The sequence below is a fragment of the Primulina eburnea genome, chromosome 4 (assembly GCF_022965805.1).
Source record: "Primulina eburnea isolate SZY01 chromosome 4, ASM2296580v1, whole genome shotgun sequence".
NCBI classification, from domain to species: Eukaryota; Viridiplantae; Streptophyta; class Magnoliopsida; order Lamiales; family Gesneriaceae; genus Primulina; species Primulina eburnea.
Window position 1 is genome coordinate 40,549,410 of NC_133104.1, and position 20,971 is coordinate 40,570,380.

Below are 20,971 nucleotides of genomic sequence, written 5' to 3' on the forward strand. Positions count from 1 at the left end.
GAATAGCCCTCTTCCTATTAATCAATAAAGCAATTCATTCCACATAATCAGGAGAGCCATAAAAAGATGACTAAAACACAATAAATAACGACTGCTGGAGCTAATAATAGAGACAACCACACCTTCCCACCAAGTCCCATTAATTGATCATAATGATGAACCTTACAAACAAATATGCAAATATTTAAACACACAACATCTATAAATTATTGCTAGTTAATATGTAAGAATAATTCATAATCAGTTAAACTTAGAAGACAACAATAAATTCTACACCTCATACATTTATATATAATAATGTTTATTACTTTGTTCTTAAATTTAAATTTTTTGAAAAAATATATATTTTATTTTTCAAAATTATTAGTTTTATATTTTCATTTAAAGTATACTTAAATTTACATTATATTATATTTTATAAATATCATAATTAAATCAAAACGTAAGAAGAAATACATATTATACACAATAATCGCAACGTGCATTGTGCCAGCTAGTAGTGGATATTGTATCTAACACATTAGGATTCGCGTAACTCTTCTCCAACGAAACGACGAGGCCAGTTTCCTTCGCAGTCAAACCCATCCATTTTGCTACGCCACACTCCGACAAACTATCCTTTTCTTTCTCCTCCCGATTACCTCTCAGTTTGCGCCGACTTTTATTTTTCTTGCATTCATGGAAGAAGAGAAATCAGTTTCCCTCCCATACGAAGGAGAAGAAGTAAACAATCATGGCTGGCAGAAAGTCACCTACGCCAAAAAACAGCGGCAAAAGCAGGCTGTACAGAACGGATCCGCTGATTTACCTGAAAGAGGTAGCGTTTTTAAGGGCTTGGAGAAGCACTCGGAGGAACGGCGCCGGAAATTGGACGCACAGCGCGCTGCTGCCTCGATTTACGATGACGACGATAAGTTGCCGTTGAGATCGAGGAAGGATTTTGGAGGAGACGAAGATGATGAGGAGAACAGCGATACTGATATCAATTCGAAGGAGAATAATGCTGCGGAGGCGAACAAGAAGGAGAAGCTCAAGAAGCTTAAAAAGCCTAAGGTGACGGTGGCGGAGGCCGCTGCCAATATCGACGATTCTGATCTCGCAGCTTTTCTTTCCGATATTTCTGTAATTTTTAATTTATTGTTTTGTTAACACCTTTTCGTCTTATTTTCTTCTCGCTCTTTGTGGAATTGGATAATTTCAGTTGGTTATTTGGAATGTTTTATGTGTAGGGATCGTATGAAGGGCAGCAGGACATACAATTGATGAGGTTTGCCGATTATTTTGGGCGTGCATTTTCGGGGGTCAGCGCATCACAGTTCCCGTGGCTGAAGATGTTTAGAGAATCGGCGGTGGCTAAATTAGCTGATGTGAGTGAGTCGGAAATTCATGTGATCTCTGTTAATAGATCATTACAATATTATGTACTGTGAGTTAACAAAAATCTCATTGGAATGGTATCGTACTGGTGATATGACGATTATTTGAGAACTTTTTCGTGGATAATTTTTCAAATCTCGCAAGCTTTACTAATTGGTCAAAGGGGAAAGAAATGTTTGTATTAGGACGCTACTAACTACAAGAATATTGAATTGTTTTGAATTGCAAAATGAAGCTACATTCATGATCCCACAATAACTTGTTTTCACTCAAGTCTGAAACCTCGATGGCCCCGTACCCTCTCTGGTGAGAATGGTGAGAAGTAAAATACAATATTTTGAGACATTTCAGTTTTCTAGTCCCTCTTTACTATATTTTATATGAAAATCCGGAAACAACTTATGGCACGTGTCGGTATTTATTTCCATTCTCTCCGGGGGAGCCTTTCTCGTATTTTTTGGTGCTTTGGTGAATTATGTAGTTTTAGTATTTCTCTTGTAAATCCTAGATTTTGACTTTCTGAATTAGTATATATGCCCCAAAATATTCAATTTTGGTTGTAAAATTTGGATGGTTTTGTGTTCCATCATGCTTATGAATATGATATCTTTATCTCAAAAACTGATTGTGTGACGTTATTTGGGATTCCTGATTGAAAATTTTGATTGCGAGAGCCAGATAACAATTTACGAGTTACTATGATTCACTTGCATTTCTTAATATCTCTTGCTTTGCTATAAGATGGTTTTTTTTCTCACACGGATCACTAGTACATTCTTGGGAACTAATGAGAGGTAAAATAAGCTTTCAAAATTGTCATAGATGATTCTAATTCTTTCGATGAACAATGAGATTCCTTGTTCTTTGTTGGACAAGCAATTGACAGAAGCATTTTGGAACATATTTTCTGGATGACAAAACTTAAGGTGTTCTCTAAAATCGAAATTCTTTCTTTATTGTGGTATCCGATCATATTTGCCTGCTAATATTTTTCGTGGTTGTATGGGTGAGAACTTTACGATGTGATCTGTGTGGTATTGGCGTTTATAGCATTGTTTTGGTTTTATTTTAAAGTTTTTTTTATTGGTATTTAAGTCCACGAATTATTTTATTTCTTACAAGCAGGTACCTGTTTCTTCTATTTCTGAAGCTGTTTACAAGACCTCGGTTGACTGGATCAATCATTTCTCCTATGATGCATTAGGGACCTTTGTGTTATGGTCATTTGACAGATTTCTTACTGGCTTGGTAACCCAATTGTTGGGGCCTAAGGGCTCAAGGAGAGGAGCAGAGCCATCATCCTCAAAGTCTCAGGTATTTATGATTGATTTTCCTTTTTCTGTATTTCAGTCAATGAACTCTTCTCTTCTTATGTCAGTTACAAAGCTCTGTTTTGTGGAAATTCCTTGTAACTACTGTTTTACATGACAATTTCTTCTGCAAGTACCATCTGTACTAAAAGTTGCAGTATGTGACATCGTTAAACACTACTTTTAATGCAAAAACAAATATATCCAAGATTTCAATTTTTCGGCACTCATCTGGAGGTACATATGCTTATTCAACATGGGATGGATTATTGAAGGAGTATTTATTGTTGATAAATAACTTTTAGATGGTGCTTGATAATAGTTTACTTGTTCTTTTGCGATAAAAGGTTCCAAATTTTGTAACAAAATTTGTCTGAATGTGACGCGATATATTGAAATTTACTTGAAGCGCATTTATATTGATGATTACGAGAGAGCATTACATTTCTCACTTGCACATGCATGCAGAAAGATGTACCTACATCATTATCCGTTGTGTTACCTCCTGAACTAAAAAGGAATTTAACTCACGAGAAGGTTTTTTTTTTGCTAGGTAGTTAAACTTCATATCATTGACTACTTTCCTATTTTTATCTAATATTGCTTTGTACATCCGACTGATCAGTTTTGTACAAGATCCGTAACTTCTATCAAGGGAAATGTTATTTATAGTGTTTTCTTGAGAAGCAGTATTCCAGTTATTTTCTCAATTTATTCGCATGGACTACTTCCTAATAACAGCATACCATAACATATTGTTGATTCTGAGCATTGCCATCTCATCTAGCCTTCTGGTGCATACTAATTGTTGATATTGCAGGTTGCCATCTTTTTAGTCTTAGCAATGGTATTACGGCGGAAACCTGATGTACTAATAAATGTATTGCCGATATTCATGCAAAATTCGAAATATCAAGGACAAGATAAGCTTCCAATTATTATATGGATGATAGTTCAGGTGTGTAAATCATGTTTATCCTCTTTGAAATTAGTTCTGATCAGAGCTGCTCCTTGTTCCCTGTGACTTTTGTATTCCATGCTAAAGTTTAACTCTTTTGTCTAGGCCTGTCAAGGAGATCTGGCTGTTGGATTGTACCTATGGGCACATCATATTTTGCCAATACTTGGAGGAAAATCGGGGTCTAACCCACAGATTAGGGAATTGATTTTGCAGCTAGTTGAAAGGTTTAATGTCATGATTCTTTTCAAAACTTGCTGCAATTGATGCTCAACTGTGTGCTTTGGGTCGATAATGTTTTGCTTTGAATTAATAAATGGTTTAATCCTTGCCTTAGGATACTGGCTGCACCTAAAGCTCGCGTTGTATTAGTGAACAATGCTGTTAGGAAAGGGGAGCGTTTGATGCCACCAGAATCCCTGGACTTTCTGTTACATTTAACATTTCCTGCATCTCCCGCGCGAGTTAAGGTAGTTGCATCGATTAAACTTTCTTTGTGTTCCACCTCAATGACTGATACTTCTCTTTCTTCTGGGTGAGTGAAAGCAAAAGTCTGGGTAGTTTGAAAAACTAATTAGTTTATTGGAGACCCAAATTTCTTCAGTTTTCACTGACAAATTTAAAGCTAATTTTGTTTCTGTATCTGAAGATAAAAATTAGTGGATAGCTTGTTTGAACTTTGTAAAGTGCTCTTGTTTATTGAATCTTGCAGAGTATCAAACAAGTTTTTGAAACACTTTAAGGAAAATTCAGAATGTTTTAGAAAAAGTTGTCTTAACATTTATTTCTGGAACCCATGGCACAAAAATTTCAATCCACGGGTAGCCTTTGTAAAGGACATTTGCATGGTGTCGAGCAGTTCTGACAAGTTTTCTTTGTGCTTGTGTTTTCCATCATTCACATTTTTATCGCTGATTCTGTATAATAGGCTACTGAAAGATTTGAGGCAATCTACCCCATCCTCAAAGAGGTTGCTCTTGCTGGTTCTCCTGGAAGCAAAGCCATGAAGCAGACCTCACTGCAGATACAAACATTTTCTGTGAAAGCAGCTGGAGAAGGTAATTTTGAACTGGAAGTTGTATATATAATATATGTGATTCTTTCTAAAGTGATTGAGAATTCTTGAAGAAATTTTGAAAAATGATGCTCCTCAGGAATTCCAGCACTATCTCTGGAAGCAACAAGCATCTTCATATGGTGTTTAACTCAGAATCTTGATTGCTACAAGCAGTGGGTAAGCTTTTATGCTTCATATGAGGGGTTTGATAAAAAATATATGTTTGAGTTTATTTTTTAAACTACGTGAAACTGATTGTTATATTAATCACAATTGTCATCTAAGTTTGTTCCATTTCTGACAATGGTCCAGTGTCCTTTTGCTTAAGAAAAGGACTTCCTTTTTTCATTCACTCCTGTATTTGTTCTACCTTTGAACCTCCATCATTCATAGTATAAAATTAATTTTGACAGGACAAGATTTACGTAGATAACATAGAGGCCAGTGTAGCTGCCTTGAGAAAGCTTGACGAGGAGTGGAATAATTTTTCTTTTAAACAGTCTTCTCTTCAAGCACTCACTGAAACTTTGAAAAGTTTCAGACAGAAGGTTGTCATGATTTTACTTGTATTCTTACCTCTCGATATGTATGAGTATGATACTATATTTGGGCTGAACTAATGAGTTAACCGTTTCAATTTACAGAATGAAAAAGCATGGAGTGACGATGCTCACCAAGCTTTCTTCAAGGATGCAGATAAATATTGTAAGACAATATTAGGAAGGCTATCAAGCGGCCGTGGTTGCGTGAAAACCATGGCTGTTACTGTTGTGATACTAGCTGTGGGAGCCGCCTTGTTTTATCCAAGCCTGAATGTGTCGGATTGGAAGAAGTTATCCATCCTATTGAACAAAATGGTGATCGGTGATTAAAAAAAGAAGTTTAGTTTCTGATCTCCTTCGAACCCTGGAATACTATTCCAATATTTGCCTGAAACAAAGTGGCGGAAGAGCTATAATTTTTTTAATCAAAGCATGTCGTGTTTTTTTCAAATATTTTAAAAAAATCACGACGTATATGCAAGTTAATTTCCAAAATTCTAGTCAGCATTCTTGATTGTCATATAAGCAATTTTCACCAGACTCTGGTCAAAGAATAAAAAAAACATGTAGGTCAACGGGCTAAAAATTCAAATTCATCGATAATAGAAACAAAAATAAAAAAATCGTGCAAGTTATAGGACTAAAAACACAAATATAGTGTTAACAAGTAAAAAAAGAGAAAAAAAACATGCAATTTATGAGATTAAAATTGTAAATTTATTTTTAGCATGATTAAAAGTGGAAAAAAAATGCAAATTAGTTTTTCCAGTATTGGAGAGTAATCACAATCTCCACCATAATTAAACTCATCCAAATCTGTATATTGAATCCACCATGTTATAAATAAATCCATCCAAATTAATCTACGCATAGCTTTACATAACTATATAGCGAAATGAGAAAAAGGTCCTTGTATGTTGCAGATGATCACAAAACTGTAGTAATATTAGTCATAGTCTTCTGGTTTAGCCCATGGGTACTTCAAGAATCCACCTTTAATCTCGGAAGGATTTTCCGGTGTGGACCAAGGATACTTCATTGATGGATCTCTGGGGAACTTTCTGAAGTTGAGAAATGGTGCCCAAAGCAATACCCTCCACATTTCAAAAAAAACATTGCCATTTTTCAGCTGACTAATTTTTAAGAATATCATTTTCCACTCAATCTCTTCTATTCAACAACCATGTTTCATGCTTGAAAGCAAATCATAGGCGTATATATATATATATATATATATATATATATATATATATATATATATATATATATATATATATATATATATATATATTTTGTAAGCTAATGTCTTACTTGAACTAGTCATTTTCCTAAATCGAGGATGAATACGAGTTTACAGTGTAGTGGTGCTTGTGCGGGTCTAGCCCGGGCCGTAACATTGAATAGAGACACAATAGCAAATCAAGAGATACCAATTGTAGCTAGGGAGGACACTTACCCCGCATAGAAGATGAAAACGAACATGAATTGAAAATACATTTCCACTAAGCCCCTCCTGTACCATCTAACCCGAAGCCAATTCATTATGATGGGCTGCACCACCAAGTACTTTTGATTACCAACATGCTCAATATCCCAGCTTTATTTATTCTAGTATGATTATTGAGTCATGCTACGTATACAAATTGACTTATACATCAGTTTACAAAGTGCATTTGAAATTATAAAACGATCTCAAATGTATTTATGAAAAAGATTCTTTTCCAAATAAGCTGTATGAATAATTTTGTACAAATTGACTTTCGCGTAAGTTTACAAAATGTATTTGAAATTATAAAACTATTTTAAACGTACTTATGAAAATATTTTTTTCCAAATAAAATATATGGATAACTTTGTAATTTCAAATGCAATTTGTCACCTGATTTGTATGGTCGGCATCTTTCATGATTATTTATCAGGTTGAAAAGATTGACATTTATAACATTTTTCACTCACCGGAGCGACAATGAAATACAGGAAAGCCGCAATTCCCGACTGGATCAAAACCCAGACCAAATCTTCTTCATCGCTCACTCCCGTCACCGCAAAAGCTGGCTCCGCAACCTGTACCCACACCAATCAAATTATAAATAATTTCTTCTTCTTTTTTCAAACAAAAAGAACCCTGAAAATTTACTGACGAAACACAATCCGACAGTCCCCAGAAGCGCTCCAACTTGAATTGCCAAACCAGGAATTTCAGCCACCGAATCTTTGATTATCTTCAAGCTCAAACTGGTTCTTCCCTGTCATATCATCAGAAAGAAACACGCAAATTCGAATAATATCAATGATAATTCAATCTTTTTTTATGTCCGAATTTTAACTTTTTTTAAAAAAAAAAAACTGATAAAGTCATGTCCTGAAAGATTGTTGAAACCTGATTAGCTGAGTTGGGATAGAGATGGGATTGGGTTTGTTTACAAGAAATGGAGGAAGAACGGAATTTGGGATTACAGGGATGGAAGAGAAGAGATGGCAGAGCCTTGGGGACGTGGGAGCTCAATGAGTTCATATTTTAGCCAATTGTGTCGTCTCCTTATCCTTTTACTCCTTATTTTTCAGTCGTTCTTATTTTTTGTGAGTGCAAAATTATTTTGGAATTTATCTAAACAACCACATCCCATCTTTTCTTGTCGTTTCTTTTGTTTAATCTCACGAGTCATATATATGACTCCAAGCATTGTAAAACAAAAATAAAAATCATCAAAATAAGGAAGAGTAAATAATTGATTTTTGTCACAAAACAGATCTAACAAGTAAATACAAATTATAATTTACATACTGACACATACAATGAATAATTTTGATCGAATTGAGTAAAAATCAGTTCAAGAGTCAAAAAATCAAATTACCAGATTATAAAATCTCGTGAGTGAGTCTCATGTGAGACCGTCTCACGGATCAAAATCTGTGAGACGGTCAATCCTACCCATATTCACAATAAAAAGTAATACTCATAGCATAAAAAATAATACTTTTTCATGGATGACTCAAATAAGAGATTCGTCTCCCAAATACGACCCGTAAGACCGTCTCACACAAGTTTTTGCCAAATCTCGTATACCAAAAACTAAATCAATTAAAATAAAACACCAACCACAACAAACAAACAAACAGACAAGAAAAGTCATATTCAATTAAAAAAAATACACGAAAATATAATTTACCCAATTGAGACGGTTTCACATGTCGTATTTTGTGAGACAGATATCTTATTTGGGTCATCCACGAAAAAATATTATTTTTTATGCTAATAATATTATTTTTTATTGTGACTATCGATAAAGTTGACCCACATCACAGATAAAGATTCGTGAGATCGTCTATAAGAGACCAACTCATTTGAGAATTCTAACTCGCCCTAGTAGAACAATTTAACAAAGAAGGGAGAGATTTTTTTTTTGAAGAAAAAGGTTTTTTCCCAACGAAAGAAGATGAGCCAAAATACAAAAAGTTGACAACCATTTTCATTTTTCACCAAAAAAAATTGAAATTTTCACAAGGGTTTTAAATTTAAAAAACAAAAAAAAATTAAAAAAATATGGGAGCCCAACCAAAGGAGCGGTCAGAGCCCACTCTTCACATATTCTGAGAAACTTCCCAAAGGTCAATCAGCTTATAATTTGTCGAAGTTAATCACGCTGACCTTTGAATAAATCTTATGTCATAAGCTTCCAAATAACAACTGTTCAGTTTTCACCTACATAGTCTGGGAATATCTCCCATTCTCGTATGATATTGGTTTATTCATATTTCCTGCGTTTATAACCCTGTCAAGATGCATTTATTGTCTGTGCAACCTCTTGACACCAACAATCATTTTCTGCTCTCTTCAGCTCCGAGCATCATATGTCCAACAGCTTTCGCTTGACAAAACACAAAAATAATTCAAAGAATTGTCGTCATATATATTATTTATTAAAATTTATTTTAGTGGAAAAATAAGTTATATGAACGTTAGGCAAGTACAAATCATTAAGTTAATCGATGAGAAATTGGCAAAAAAAATAAAAAAATTTATCTTGCAAGTATTTTGTGGTTTTAAAATTTTAAATAGGGAATAAGAGTCCAGTTTAGACTTTAGAGCAGGATCTAGAAACATCGAAAAAGTTAGATGACATATAACTTATTAATATTTAACATAAAAATTATAAGTTTGAGACGAGGTCGAAGTTCGAGATTCAAAATCTTTTTATTTATGTATTAATTCATTAATTTAAGTAGCTCATACACGCTTTCAAAGTTCATGAGTAATCTTTCTCTACTTTTATTCCAGACTTATGATGATTTATAATTCACATTCCAAATAAAACATCCGTCAAATTCCATTAAAATATAAATAATATATATATGCAGCAACAGCTCGCCACTTCGAATTTGGATAATCTAACGATATGGAACAAAATCTTATGCTATATTTGATATTTTAAAAGTGCAAAAATTTGTTCAAACAAATTCTGTTTGCAGAAAGTATTAAAAATTAAATTGATTAAACAACATATAGGAACAAAATACAATTAACAATTGATCAAACATCTTATTACTTTATTTTTTTTAAAAAAGCGTTAATAAATTGTATATCAAGCACGATAAATGATTAAAACAATATATCGATGATTTTTAAATTTAAAAAATAAATGTTTTACCATGGTTACTTAATTTTTAATAATTCATAAAAACAAGGATTATCTAAATCAAGGGAAGCACGATTTGAACACCAATTACAACAAAGATTTCGTCCCCCACGATACCGGCTCGACTCCGAGCATGTGAAACAAAACGACCTCAATCCCCACGAAAAATTTAGACTTATCCAAGAACCAATCACAAAACCCACTGACGATACAATATCTTCTGTCAAACGGGGGCTGGTGGTGCCCCGCATGATGAGATGGTCCCAGAATGATTCCCGAATCCTGCAGAACCACCACCACCGGCGGAAGCTTCCGCCTGGGGGTGTGAGCCCACGCATGGAATTGCTGGCTAAAGAACCCGCAACATGCGAATACAGACGTGAAAGCGAGCAGATTAAGGTCTTCACAGAACATGTTAACCGGCGAGAAAAGAAGAGTCGCCGCCACCCCTTGAATATAAATATTGGTGGCGACGTGGTGCTTCGCGAGAATCCACGGCTGCTGATGGTGGCATTGAATCGCTTCAATCTGCGGTCCCAAGACTGGGTGTTTAGGGTCTCCATAGTTATCGATGGCCCAGTGGACGATTCCGGTTAGGAAATCAGCCAGTACGTAGCCCGCCACCGCGGCGAAAATGGACTCGATCCAGATCCTTAAATCGGTTGATTTACTTAAGAACATTGAAATGAACTTGGCTACCGAAATCATCACGGTGGCGCACCCACTTGCAAAGCATGCAAGCTGAACCCTCGTCGATTGCCAACTCTCGTCTTCGAATTGTAGTGGTGGCATTTTCTTGAAGTCGTAAAAGGAAACGAATATTAATGGAAGTTTTGGGAGATGGAGGCTATACGGGGTGACTCAATATTTATAAGTAAACAAAGATGATTTTGTTTTTGTGTGAAGAAATAAAATTGTTTTTAAATTAATATAAACTACTTATAATCAAGAATTCAAATATCTATACAAATATGTTTGGACTGAGTAATTTGAATTAAGAGTTTTACTTATAAAATCTTATTGAAAAAACAAACTAATAATATATTATTTAATTATAAGAATTTTACACATTTTTACATTAAATGTGTTTTGCATTAAAGCAATAAAAAGAATAACATAATCTTAAACTAACCAAAATTAATGATCAGAAAATAATTTTCATATTGTTAGCGTATGTACTTAATTGAACATAGTGCCCATATCGCTATTTCATTTATATTATCTAAATTATGACACTCCATTTAAAAACATTATCTAAATTAATGCGCTAATAATATGAAAATTACTTGGCCGCCATCACCCTATGGCTGGGCTTACGTATCAATTTTATTTTGAAATTAAGGCACGCCGCGTCATGCATGCATGCATGGTAGTTAAATTTTGAAATATCTTGCTTGAAAGAAATAAATTTTCGAGAGAGATAATCAATCTCGAAAATTTATTTCTTTCAAGCAAGATATTTCAAAATTTATCAAAATTTAAGTACCATATATATATTATATGTATAATACTTAACTACCTATGTATAATATATACATAGATATATTATATGCATGCCATTGGCCGCCATCACCCTATGGCTGGGCTAGCTACGTATCAGTTTTATATTTTTATCGATGAAATTGGTATTTTCACTCTATCGACTCAATAATGATTTTTTTTTTTACATTTGTTTTATTATTTGGCGAAATTTATAGGTTTATGGAATGCTGCTTGCATTCGGACATGTTGAAAATTACAAGTGATACATTATTTTGTATGGAAATTATCGGGGTTTCGTATCACCCAAATTAATCAATCGAGATGTTTTTTTAAAAAAAAAAAAAGATTAAGCTATATTTGGTTAATCAATCCATTGATCTGCTAAGTAATCAAGCCACCCATATTTGAATTCAAAGCACACAATTTTGGAATTCAACAACACAATTAACACATGTGTTGATTAGTCAAAAATAATGAGGTAAGCCATGAGGTTTTATTTTTTGTTTTTTCCCTAAACTTTTCCTATAAATACCCATCCATTCTTCATTTCAAAATCACACCAAAAACACAAATCCTCTCATCTACAATCATAAGTGTAGAAGTGAGATAAAGGATTTAGTGTGAGATTTCTTAAGGAGTGTTTATCCTTGGAAGGAATAGGATTAGTGGAGAGAAAGTGAGTGTTAAAATCAGAGTGTTCTGAGTGAAATACTTTGTATTCTCAATTCTCTTGTCTTCTTTGTTATTAATAAAGAAGTGATCTCCTTGAGAGGTTTAGAGTGGACGTAGCCCAATCTTGGGGTGAACCACTATAAATATTGGTGTCCATCTTATTTATTGTTGATATCACTTATGATGTTCCGCTGCGATGTTACCTCGTTTATTTCCCTGATATCCCAACAACTGGTATCAGAGCTAGATTCTCAAATACTATAGGAAGTCCTCGTATGCTCTGTGGTTGCAGCTTAGTCTGAACTTCCACATCAGAAAAGGCTTTCTAGACAGTATTAGGGAAGTGGTTCTTTTGTGTTCAGGCTTTGACGATTATTCGTTGGTAGCATTCACAAAAGATGGAGGTACGCACAAGCAAGATGATTAGCCTTAATGGCTCTAATTATCAACTTTGGAAAAGTAAGATGAAAGATCTTCTATTCGTCACCAAGATGCACCTACCGGTGTTCAGCGAGTCTAAACCAGATGATAAATCAGATGCTGAATGGAACTTCGAGCACGAGCAAGTCTGCGGGTACATCCGACAATTTGTCGATGACAACGTGTATAATCACATCTCTAACGAGACACATGCTCGTACGCTTTGGACAAAGTTGGAGACACTATATGCCTCCAAAAGTGGTAACAACAAATTGTTCTATTTGAGCAAGCTTGTCCAGGTTCGATACAAAGAAGGAACTCTGGTCGCAGATCATCTGAACGAGATTCAAGGATTCGTGGAGCAGTTATCAAGTATGAGCATAAAACTTGATGACGAGGTGATAGCTCTGATTGTGCTAGCTTCATTGCCAGAGTCTTGGGAGACTTTGAAGGTATCACTCACGAACACAGCACCAGGAGGAGCCGTGAGTATGGACTTCATCAAGAGTGGCATCTTGAATGAAGAGATGAGGCGGAGATCTCAAGGATCCTCTACCTCACAGTCAGATGTTTTGGCTGCTGAGTCAAGGGGGAGAAGCAAGATCAAGAAAAACACAAATCAGAAGCCAAGAAGAAGCAAGTCCTCAGGGAGATATGCCAACATAAAGTGTTATCGCTGTGGAGAAAACGGACATATTAAAAAATATTGTCGGCAACCGAAAAACAAACATGAAACCGACGATGAGCAAACAAACGCCATTGATGAATTCAATGTTGTTCACGAGCTAGAGCAGGAGTCCGTAAATTTGGCAACTCAAGTAACTAGTTGGGTGATCGATAGTGGAGCAACAGTCCACGTCACATCTCGAAGAGAATGCTTTACATCCTACACACAAGGAGACTTTGGTGTGGTGAGGATGGGGAATAACGACTTATCCAGAGTCGTGGGAAAAGGAGATGTGAGCTTGACTACCGTGGATGGCTCTACACTGATCCTGAAAGACGTCAGGCATGTGCCAGATATGCGCCTGAGTCTGATATCGGTCGAAAGACTCGATGAAGAAGGTTTCTGTACAACCTTCCGAAATGGGGTATGTAAGATTTCAAGAGGATCACTTGTGGTGGCAAAGGGATTAAAGATGTCAAAGCTATATGTAGTTCAGGAAAATCATTCCGAAAGAGTGAACTACGCAGGGGAAGAAAACTCAACAGAGTTGTGGCACCGACGTCTTGGTCACATAAGTGAAAAGAATCTTACACGCCTTGTGAGCAAGCAAGTTCTGCCCGGTATAAAGCAGGTTCATATGAAACAATGCACAAACTGCTTAGCCGGAAAGCAAAACAGGATATCATTCAAAAGTTCACCTCCTAGCAGAGCCAAAAAAAATTCTAGATCTGGTGCACTCAGATCTATGTGGTCCGATGCCATTGTCGCTCGGAGGAGCGAGGTACTGGGTAACTTTTATCGATGATCATTCTCGGAAAATTTGGGTGTGGACACTCAAAACCAAGGACCAAGTTGCTGAAACATTCAACAATTTTCTAAACTTGGTTGAACGGCAAACATGCATTAAACTCAAATGTATTCGAACGGATAATGGAGGAGAATACATTGGATCCTTTGATGAGATATGCAAAAAGAACGGAATCAGACATCAAACAACACCACCAAAGACACCACAACTCAACGGATTAGCTGAGAGGATGAATAGAACTTTGGCAGAAAGAGTCAGAAGCATGCTCTCACATTCAAAGCTGACTAAGGAATTTTGGGGTGAGGCCGTGGTTGCTGCTGCATATATATTGAATCGCTCACCTTGTGTTCCTCTCAATTATGATGTCCCAGAGCAGGTGTGGCAAGGCAAAGAAGTTTCCTATAATCATTTGCGGGTATTTGGCTGTGTTGCTTATGTTCATATACCAAAGGATGAAAGACAGAAGTTGGATGTCAAAACAAGAAAGTGCATATTTATAGGCTATGGCGAGGATCAACTTGGTTACAAGTTTTACAATACAGATCTCAAAAAGCCTATAAGAAGTCGTGATGCCATATTTCAGGAGAATGAATTCTTGGAGACTGCGGAAAAGGAGAATTCTGGATCTGAACAAGATCTGGAATGGTGGCCTTCAACGGTAAATCCACAACCGGTTGAAGATGAAGAATTGCAGAACGATCATGAAGATGATGATGAGATTCGTGTTCACAGTGAACCACCAGCAGAAAGTTCTCGTGGTACAATGACCACACGTTCTGGAAGAGAAGTGCGACCCTCAACCAGATATTCCTCAAATGAATATATCCTGCTAACTGACGGGGGAGAACCAGAGAGCTTCGAGGAAGCTATTACTAGTGAACACAAGGATAAGTGGATGGAGGCTATGCAAGAAGAAATGCAATCATTGCATGATAATGAGACGTTTGAGCTGGTGAAGTTGCCGAAAGGCAAGAAAGCTTTGAAGAATAAGTGGGTGTTCAGATTGAAGCACGAAGAACACAGTAGTCAACCAAGATTCAAAGCTAGGATTGTCGTCAAAGGTTTCGGACAGAAACACGGGGTCGACTTTGACGAAATATTTTCACCTGTGGTGAAGATGACATCCATCCGGATTGTGCTAGGGTTAGCAGCTGAGCTTGATCTGGAGGTGGAACAAATGGATGTCAAGACCGCATTCCTTCATGGGGATTTGGAGGAAGAAATCTACATGGAGCAACCAGAGAGGTTTGAAGAGAAGGGGAAAGAGGACCTCATGTGCAGATTAAAGAAGAGTTTGTACGGTCTCAAGCAAGCACCAAGACAGTGGTACAAGAAGTTTGAATCGGTGATAACTCAATAGGGATTCAAGAAAACCACTGCAGACCATTGTGTGTTTGTCAAAGATACCTCTGATGATGATTTGATGGTGCTTCTACTCTATGTAGATGATATGTTGATTGTTGGCAAAGATGCTTCTGAAATCAAAGGCCTAAAGAAGCAACTAAGCAAGATTTTTTCAATGAAAGACTTGGGGCCAGCAAAAAGAATTATTGGCATGGAAATCCATCGAGACAGGTATGCCAAGAAGACCTGGTTGTCGCAGGAGAAGTATATTGAGAAGGTACTTCAGAGGTTCAACATGGACCAGGCCAAAGCGGTTGGATGTCCTCTTGCCAACCACTTCAAGTTGAACTCAAAGCAGAGTCCTATTACAGAGGATGAGGAAGAAGAAATGAAAAGTGTTCCATATGCTTCAGCTGTTGGAAGTCTGATGTATGCCATGGTATGTACTCAGCCGGATTTAGCTCATTCAGTAGGTGTAGTGAGTAGATTCCTTTCAAAACCGGGAAAGGAACATTGGGCTGCAGTAAAATGGATATTCAGATATCTACGGGGAACCTCTAAACATAGATTGAGTTTTGGAGGATCCAGACTTGAGCTTGTAGGCTACACAGATGCAGATATGGCAGGAGATGTTGACTCCCGAAAATCCACATCAGGATACCTGATTACATTTGCAGGGGGAGCTGTGTCATGGCAGTCAAAGTTGCAAAAGTGTGTAGCATTATCAACCACTGAAGCGGAGTTCATTGCAGCAACTGAGGCATGCAAGGAGCTATTATGGATGAAAGGGTTTTTGGAGGAATTAAGTTTTGTGCAGGATCAATATAAGTTGTTCTGTGATAGTCAGAGTGCAATTCATCTTGGAAAGAATCCTTCAATGCATTCAAGATCAAAGCATATTGATGTACGCTATCATTGGATACGGGATGTATTGGAGAAGAGTTGTTAAAACTTGAGAAGATTCACACAGATGAAAATGGATCTGATATGATGACCAAGACATTGCCGAAATGGAAGTTGGAATACTGTAGAACTGTTGCAGGTTTGATCGAATCACAAAATGGGCTTGAGGGGGAGAATTGCTAAGTAATCAAGCCACCCATATTTGAATTCAAAGCACACAATTTTGGAATTCAACAACACAATTAACACATGTGTTGATTAGTCAAAAATAATGAGGTAAGCCATGAGGTTTTATTTTTTGTTTTTTCCCTAAACTTTTCCTATAAATACCCATCCATTCTTCATTTCAAAATCACACCAAAAACACAAATCCTCTCATCTACAATCATAAGTGTAGAAGTGAGATAAAGGATTTAGTGTGAGATTTCTTAAGGAGTGTTTATCCTTGGAAGGAATAGGATTAGTGGAGAGAAAGTGAGTGTTAAAATCAGAGTGTTCTGAGTGAAATACTTTGTATTCTCAATTCTCTTGTCTTCTTTGTTATTAATAAAGAAGTGATCTCCTTGAGAGGTTTAGAGTGGACGTAGCCCAATCTTGGGGTGAACCACTATAAATATTGGTGTCCATCTTATTTATTGTTGATATCACTTATGATGTTCCGCTGCGATGTTACCTCGTTTATTTCCCTGATATCCCAACATGATCAATGTTGGTTCATGTTATGCATGTGGATATATGTCACTGGAACAATTTGCAGCAACACAAAACACTAAAATAGAGGCAAGGATGAATTATTTATCCGCGAGATGAAATTACCCGTATACAGTGCTCTACGTTGATGGAAATTTTCATATGATACGACGACTTCGAATCGAGATAATGAAACACTACATAACTCTTCATAAAAGCGAACGATAATATATAGAAAACTCCAAACATGAAATGAACAAAAAATCAGTAAAGATGTCAAAAATTCTGATAAATGCAGATGGAGGGATTGTTGTAACTTGTTCACTAGTTGTGGAGAAGGAACACCACCTTCTAGATACGAACACAACCTTATGTGATAAGGCAAGGGATGCAGTGTGTGGTTCGAAAGCAGCCTGGTCCAGACGCAACCTTCTGTGATAGGCCAAGGGACATTTATTTTCCAAATAAATTTTGTCCAAAAATTTTAATACGGTTAAGGACACTTATTTTCCAAATAGATTTTGTCCAAAAATTATAAATAAGGTCAAGACACTGCACCGAGTCGACCACAAGCGCGCGTGTTTCACCGATACTCAGGCTATCAGTGTCTTTCTTCTTTTAAAAACTTCTAGTATTCCTAAGTGCCCAATCTCGTAGTTCAAACTTATAACTAATAAAGAAGATAAAACTTGGTTTGACTTTCAACGTGGAACAACTTCTTATCTCATTTAATTCAATATTCCAGTGGTTAATACTAACTCGTGAGAATTATATCTAATACATGTCACATACAACAATAAGACACTATTTCGGCGAAAGATCATAAGGCTTTACATCATATATATCTGCCGCTATATAATAATATTTTTTAGAAAATATATAATAATCTTTTCAAATCAATAAAAAGTTAAAATTTGTTCCATATTTTACTTTTTAGTCAGTGTTAGCTAGATACCTTAGTTTTGATGATGACAAATAATAAATTATTGTGTTAAATAAACTATTTTTGCTCTAAATTATAAGCACTCGATCGTTCTAATTAACATTAAGTAGATACACGTTCGATCGGTCTCAAAGCTACGACATCCAACCGTTGTTTTATTTTACTCCAGTTGACCGGTCGAAAGCATTTAAAGTAGTGCACAAAGTTCAAACCATTGATTCCCAATAGCACTTCACACGGTCGGATTTGATGTTTCTCATAAGGATATATGGCAAGTCAACAATACTGATGGAAGCTTAAAATAGAAATATTGCAAAAAGATCCTACAAACTCTATAATAACAGAAATTTGCGGTCCAACAAACTTTTTGATAAAATATGGACTTAAAATCGCAAAACAAGAAGATATTAATTGGTATTAAATGATACTTGTAACGACCGATGATGACATGTCAATATTGTCAGTAAACAATATAAGTTATCGTTGAACGGGAAAATTCAAAAGATAATACAAATAGAGGATGTCAAGAAGAGTTGAAGATACAAAAATTCACAAGAACACACATTCAAACTTACATTCTCTAAAAAGATTTCTTAGTGATCCTAATTATTATTCACTGCTGCTCTTCAGCCCTAACATCAAAGAACATTTATCAGATCTTCAAGAATCATCAAAAGCCTCTGTCAAACCATTCGACCATTTCTGTATAGAACGTTTGAAGAGTTGTTCGAAAATTTGAATATGAAGATTCACTTATTTAATTGTTGTATTGGTTGTTAGATTGTGTATCTCAATCATTTGAGTTACTAGGAGTTTTAATTTAGGTAGTAGGTAAATCCTAAAATTGAAACGAGTTGTTACAAGTTTTGTAAAACCAAAGTCTTATAGTGAAATTCTTCCATAAGTGGAAGAAGCTGTGACATAAGAACTTGAGTCTCCGAACATCCATGAACATCACTTGTGTTAGTTCCTTACTGCATTTAGTTATCTTGTTTAAATTGTCCTATTTGAGTATAAAATAGTCATAAAATTCATCGGACCGTTTCCACATAATTTGTTGTTCAACCATTCTTAAGAGCAGGGGCAGAGCCAGGATTTTGGTTCAGTGTAGGCAACAATATATATAATTAATAAAGCGAAAAAAAGAGCAATCGACAGCTAAAAATAATGTATCATAAAGTTTGAACACAAATTACGCACAGCCAGTAACATTGATAATTGATGGTAAAACTTCAGAAAAATAACGAACAACAACGTTTACAAAATCTGAATTCAAAACAAAATATTATATAAAATATAAAATATATGTAACCACGAATTCATTATCTATTGGAAAAATCATAAAGTTATAAAACAATTGAATGATCGACGAACATTGAACGAAAAAACGAACCTAAAATTTGGTAACATTTTGGATTTTTTAGAGATTATGAAAGATGAAGCAATAATTAAAATGAATTGGAATGATTGTGAATCAAAGTATATGACGTTCGTGACTCGAGTATATATATATATATATATATATATATATATATATATATATATATATATAAATTTTTTTTTTTATCCACTATAGACACCAGCCCACACTGGGCCTATGCTGACTCTGCCAGTGCTCAAGAGTTGAGAAAACCTGATCTTGACATTTAATAACATCAAGACAGGTCACACTATTTGACATGGTTTAAAAAATTTAAATGAGTTTATTCACTAATCTAAACTTTAACCCAATCTGATAATGTGTGTATATTGTAGGGAAAAAATCAAATAATATAAATGATATAGCAGAACAAGAAATGATATAATATAATAGTATATTTTACGTTTTAAGTGTATATAGTACAAAATATTTCGTATATTTCGATTATTATATTTTCTTGAAGGATCAGCCGAATTCACATCTATATCCCTGAACTTGATGATGCTTCAGTTTATTTGGAGCCGAAATCACTCCATGATCTTGGCCTAACTCCAAAAATACAGATTAGAATCATCTCCATTGCCAAGAAGAACTTGTATTTATCCAAAAACCTGTTCCAAACCCCACTCACGATGCAGTAATGGCTGTCGAAAGGCTCGTGGTGGTGCGCCGCGTGCTCAGCCCTCGGCAGAATGATCCCGAAATCTTGCAGCGCCGCCACGAGCCGCGGAAGCTTCCCTTTTGGTGTGTGAGACCATGCATGAAGCTGCTGACAAAACATACCGCAACCGAAGAAAGCGGCAGCAAAAGTCAGCAAACTCGTGTTGGTGCAGAATATGTTCATTGGTAATACGAAAATGGTGAAACTCGCCCCCCGACGTAGAGGTTGGTGGCGATGTGGCATTTCGTTATCGCCAACGGATGCTCGTGGTGACGAAGGAAACCTTCTATCTGGGACCCGAAAACGAGAGTTTTGGCGCTGCCGTAGTTGTCGATGGCCCAATGGTATATCCCGGTGCCGAGGTCCCCTAGAACGTAGCCCATGACGGCGGCGAAAATTGGATAGATCCAGCATCGGAGACCGGTTGATTGTCGAGAAATTAATATTAAGGATTTGGCTACAGAAATCACAAGTGTGGCGCACCCAATTGATAACCAAACACGCTGAATGCTAGTTGGTGTTTTCCAGTTCTCTTCATCATAGAAGCGCTTTGGAGATGTTTTTGAAGCGGTCTTCTGTTGAGGCTCAAATTCAGCCATTAATTGTTTTCGGAGCAAATGAATACAATAAATTCTATTGAAAAATACCAAGTTTTATGCAGAGAAAGGAAATTCTGGAACGATATTTATGGGAAGAAACACATGCATACATATATAATATACGAGTAGATGAGACGTTCTTATTCTGTTAGACGGGTCAATCTTATCAATATTCACAATAAAAAGTAATATTTTTTCATGAATAACTCAAATAAAATATATGTCTTACAAAATACGATCCGTGATACTGTCTCACATAAATTTTTACAATAATATATACGTGTAATTGAGATTTTGAAGCACGTTGTTGGGTATGAAAGTTCTGACAAATTATGAATTTAATAAAATAAATTTATCATTTCTAACAAGTAATACGTGGTGCTTATCCGTTATCGTCAGAATATTGATATATTGATTTTTATGGGACACAAATTAAATTGATATGAAACTTAAGAAACAGCTTACAGCATAATCCTTTAAT

The 20,971-nt window shown here is 35.8% G+C and overlaps 3 protein-coding genes and 1 pseudogene across 4 annotated transcripts; 1 reads left to right on the top strand and 3 right to left on the bottom strand.

The window, feature by feature from the left end:
- The first annotated feature begins 498 nt into the window (after window positions 1–498).
- On the top strand, window positions 499–5,660 carry LOC140828918 (uncharacterized). The gene is made up of 10 exons (XM_073191796.1): window positions 499–1,122; window positions 1,230–1,367; window positions 2,503–2,691; window positions 3,508–3,645; window positions 3,751–3,872; window positions 3,983–4,115; window positions 4,574–4,703; window positions 4,800–4,879; window positions 5,116–5,250; window positions 5,347–5,660. The coding sequence occupies exons 1-10, from the start codon at window positions 679–681 to the stop codon at window positions 5,572–5,574; spliced, it is 1,737 nt and encodes a 578-aa protein (XP_073047897.1). The 5' UTR covers window positions 499–678; the 3' UTR covers window positions 5,575–5,660.
- A 355-nt stretch (window positions 5,661–6,015) lies between these two features.
- Window positions 6,016–7,820, bottom strand: LOC140829879 (NAD(P)H-quinone oxidoreductase subunit L, chloroplastic). Of its 2 annotated transcripts, none has more exons than XM_073193162.1 (5): window positions 7,625–7,820; window positions 7,401–7,490; window positions 7,201–7,308; window positions 6,701–6,795; window positions 6,016–6,338 (listed from the first exon to the last, which is right to left on the bottom strand). In XM_073193162.1, the coding sequence occupies exons 1-5, from the start codon at window positions 7,757–7,759 to the stop codon at window positions 6,191–6,193; spliced, it is 576 nt and encodes a 191-aa protein (XP_073049263.1). In that variant the 5' UTR covers window positions 7,760–7,820; the 3' UTR covers window positions 6,016–6,190. The 2 variants fall into 2 exon arrangements, with proteins under 2 accessions (XP_073049263.1, XP_073049262.1); XM_073193161.1 differs by having other exon boundaries at window positions 7,386–7,490.
- Window positions 7,821–9,968: 2,148 nt separating this feature from the next.
- LOC140830295 (fatty acid desaturase 4-like 2, chloroplastic) lies at window positions 9,969–10,673 on the bottom strand. The gene has a single exon (XM_073193581.1). The coding sequence runs from the start codon at window positions 10,671–10,673 to the stop codon at window positions 9,969–9,971; it is 705 nt and encodes a 234-aa protein (XP_073049682.1).
- Window positions 10,674–19,741: 9,068 nt separating this feature from the next.
- LOC140830296 (fatty acid desaturase 4-like 1, chloroplastic) lies at window positions 19,742–20,490 on the bottom strand (annotated as a pseudogene).
- Window positions 20,491–20,971: the final 481 nt, after the last annotated feature.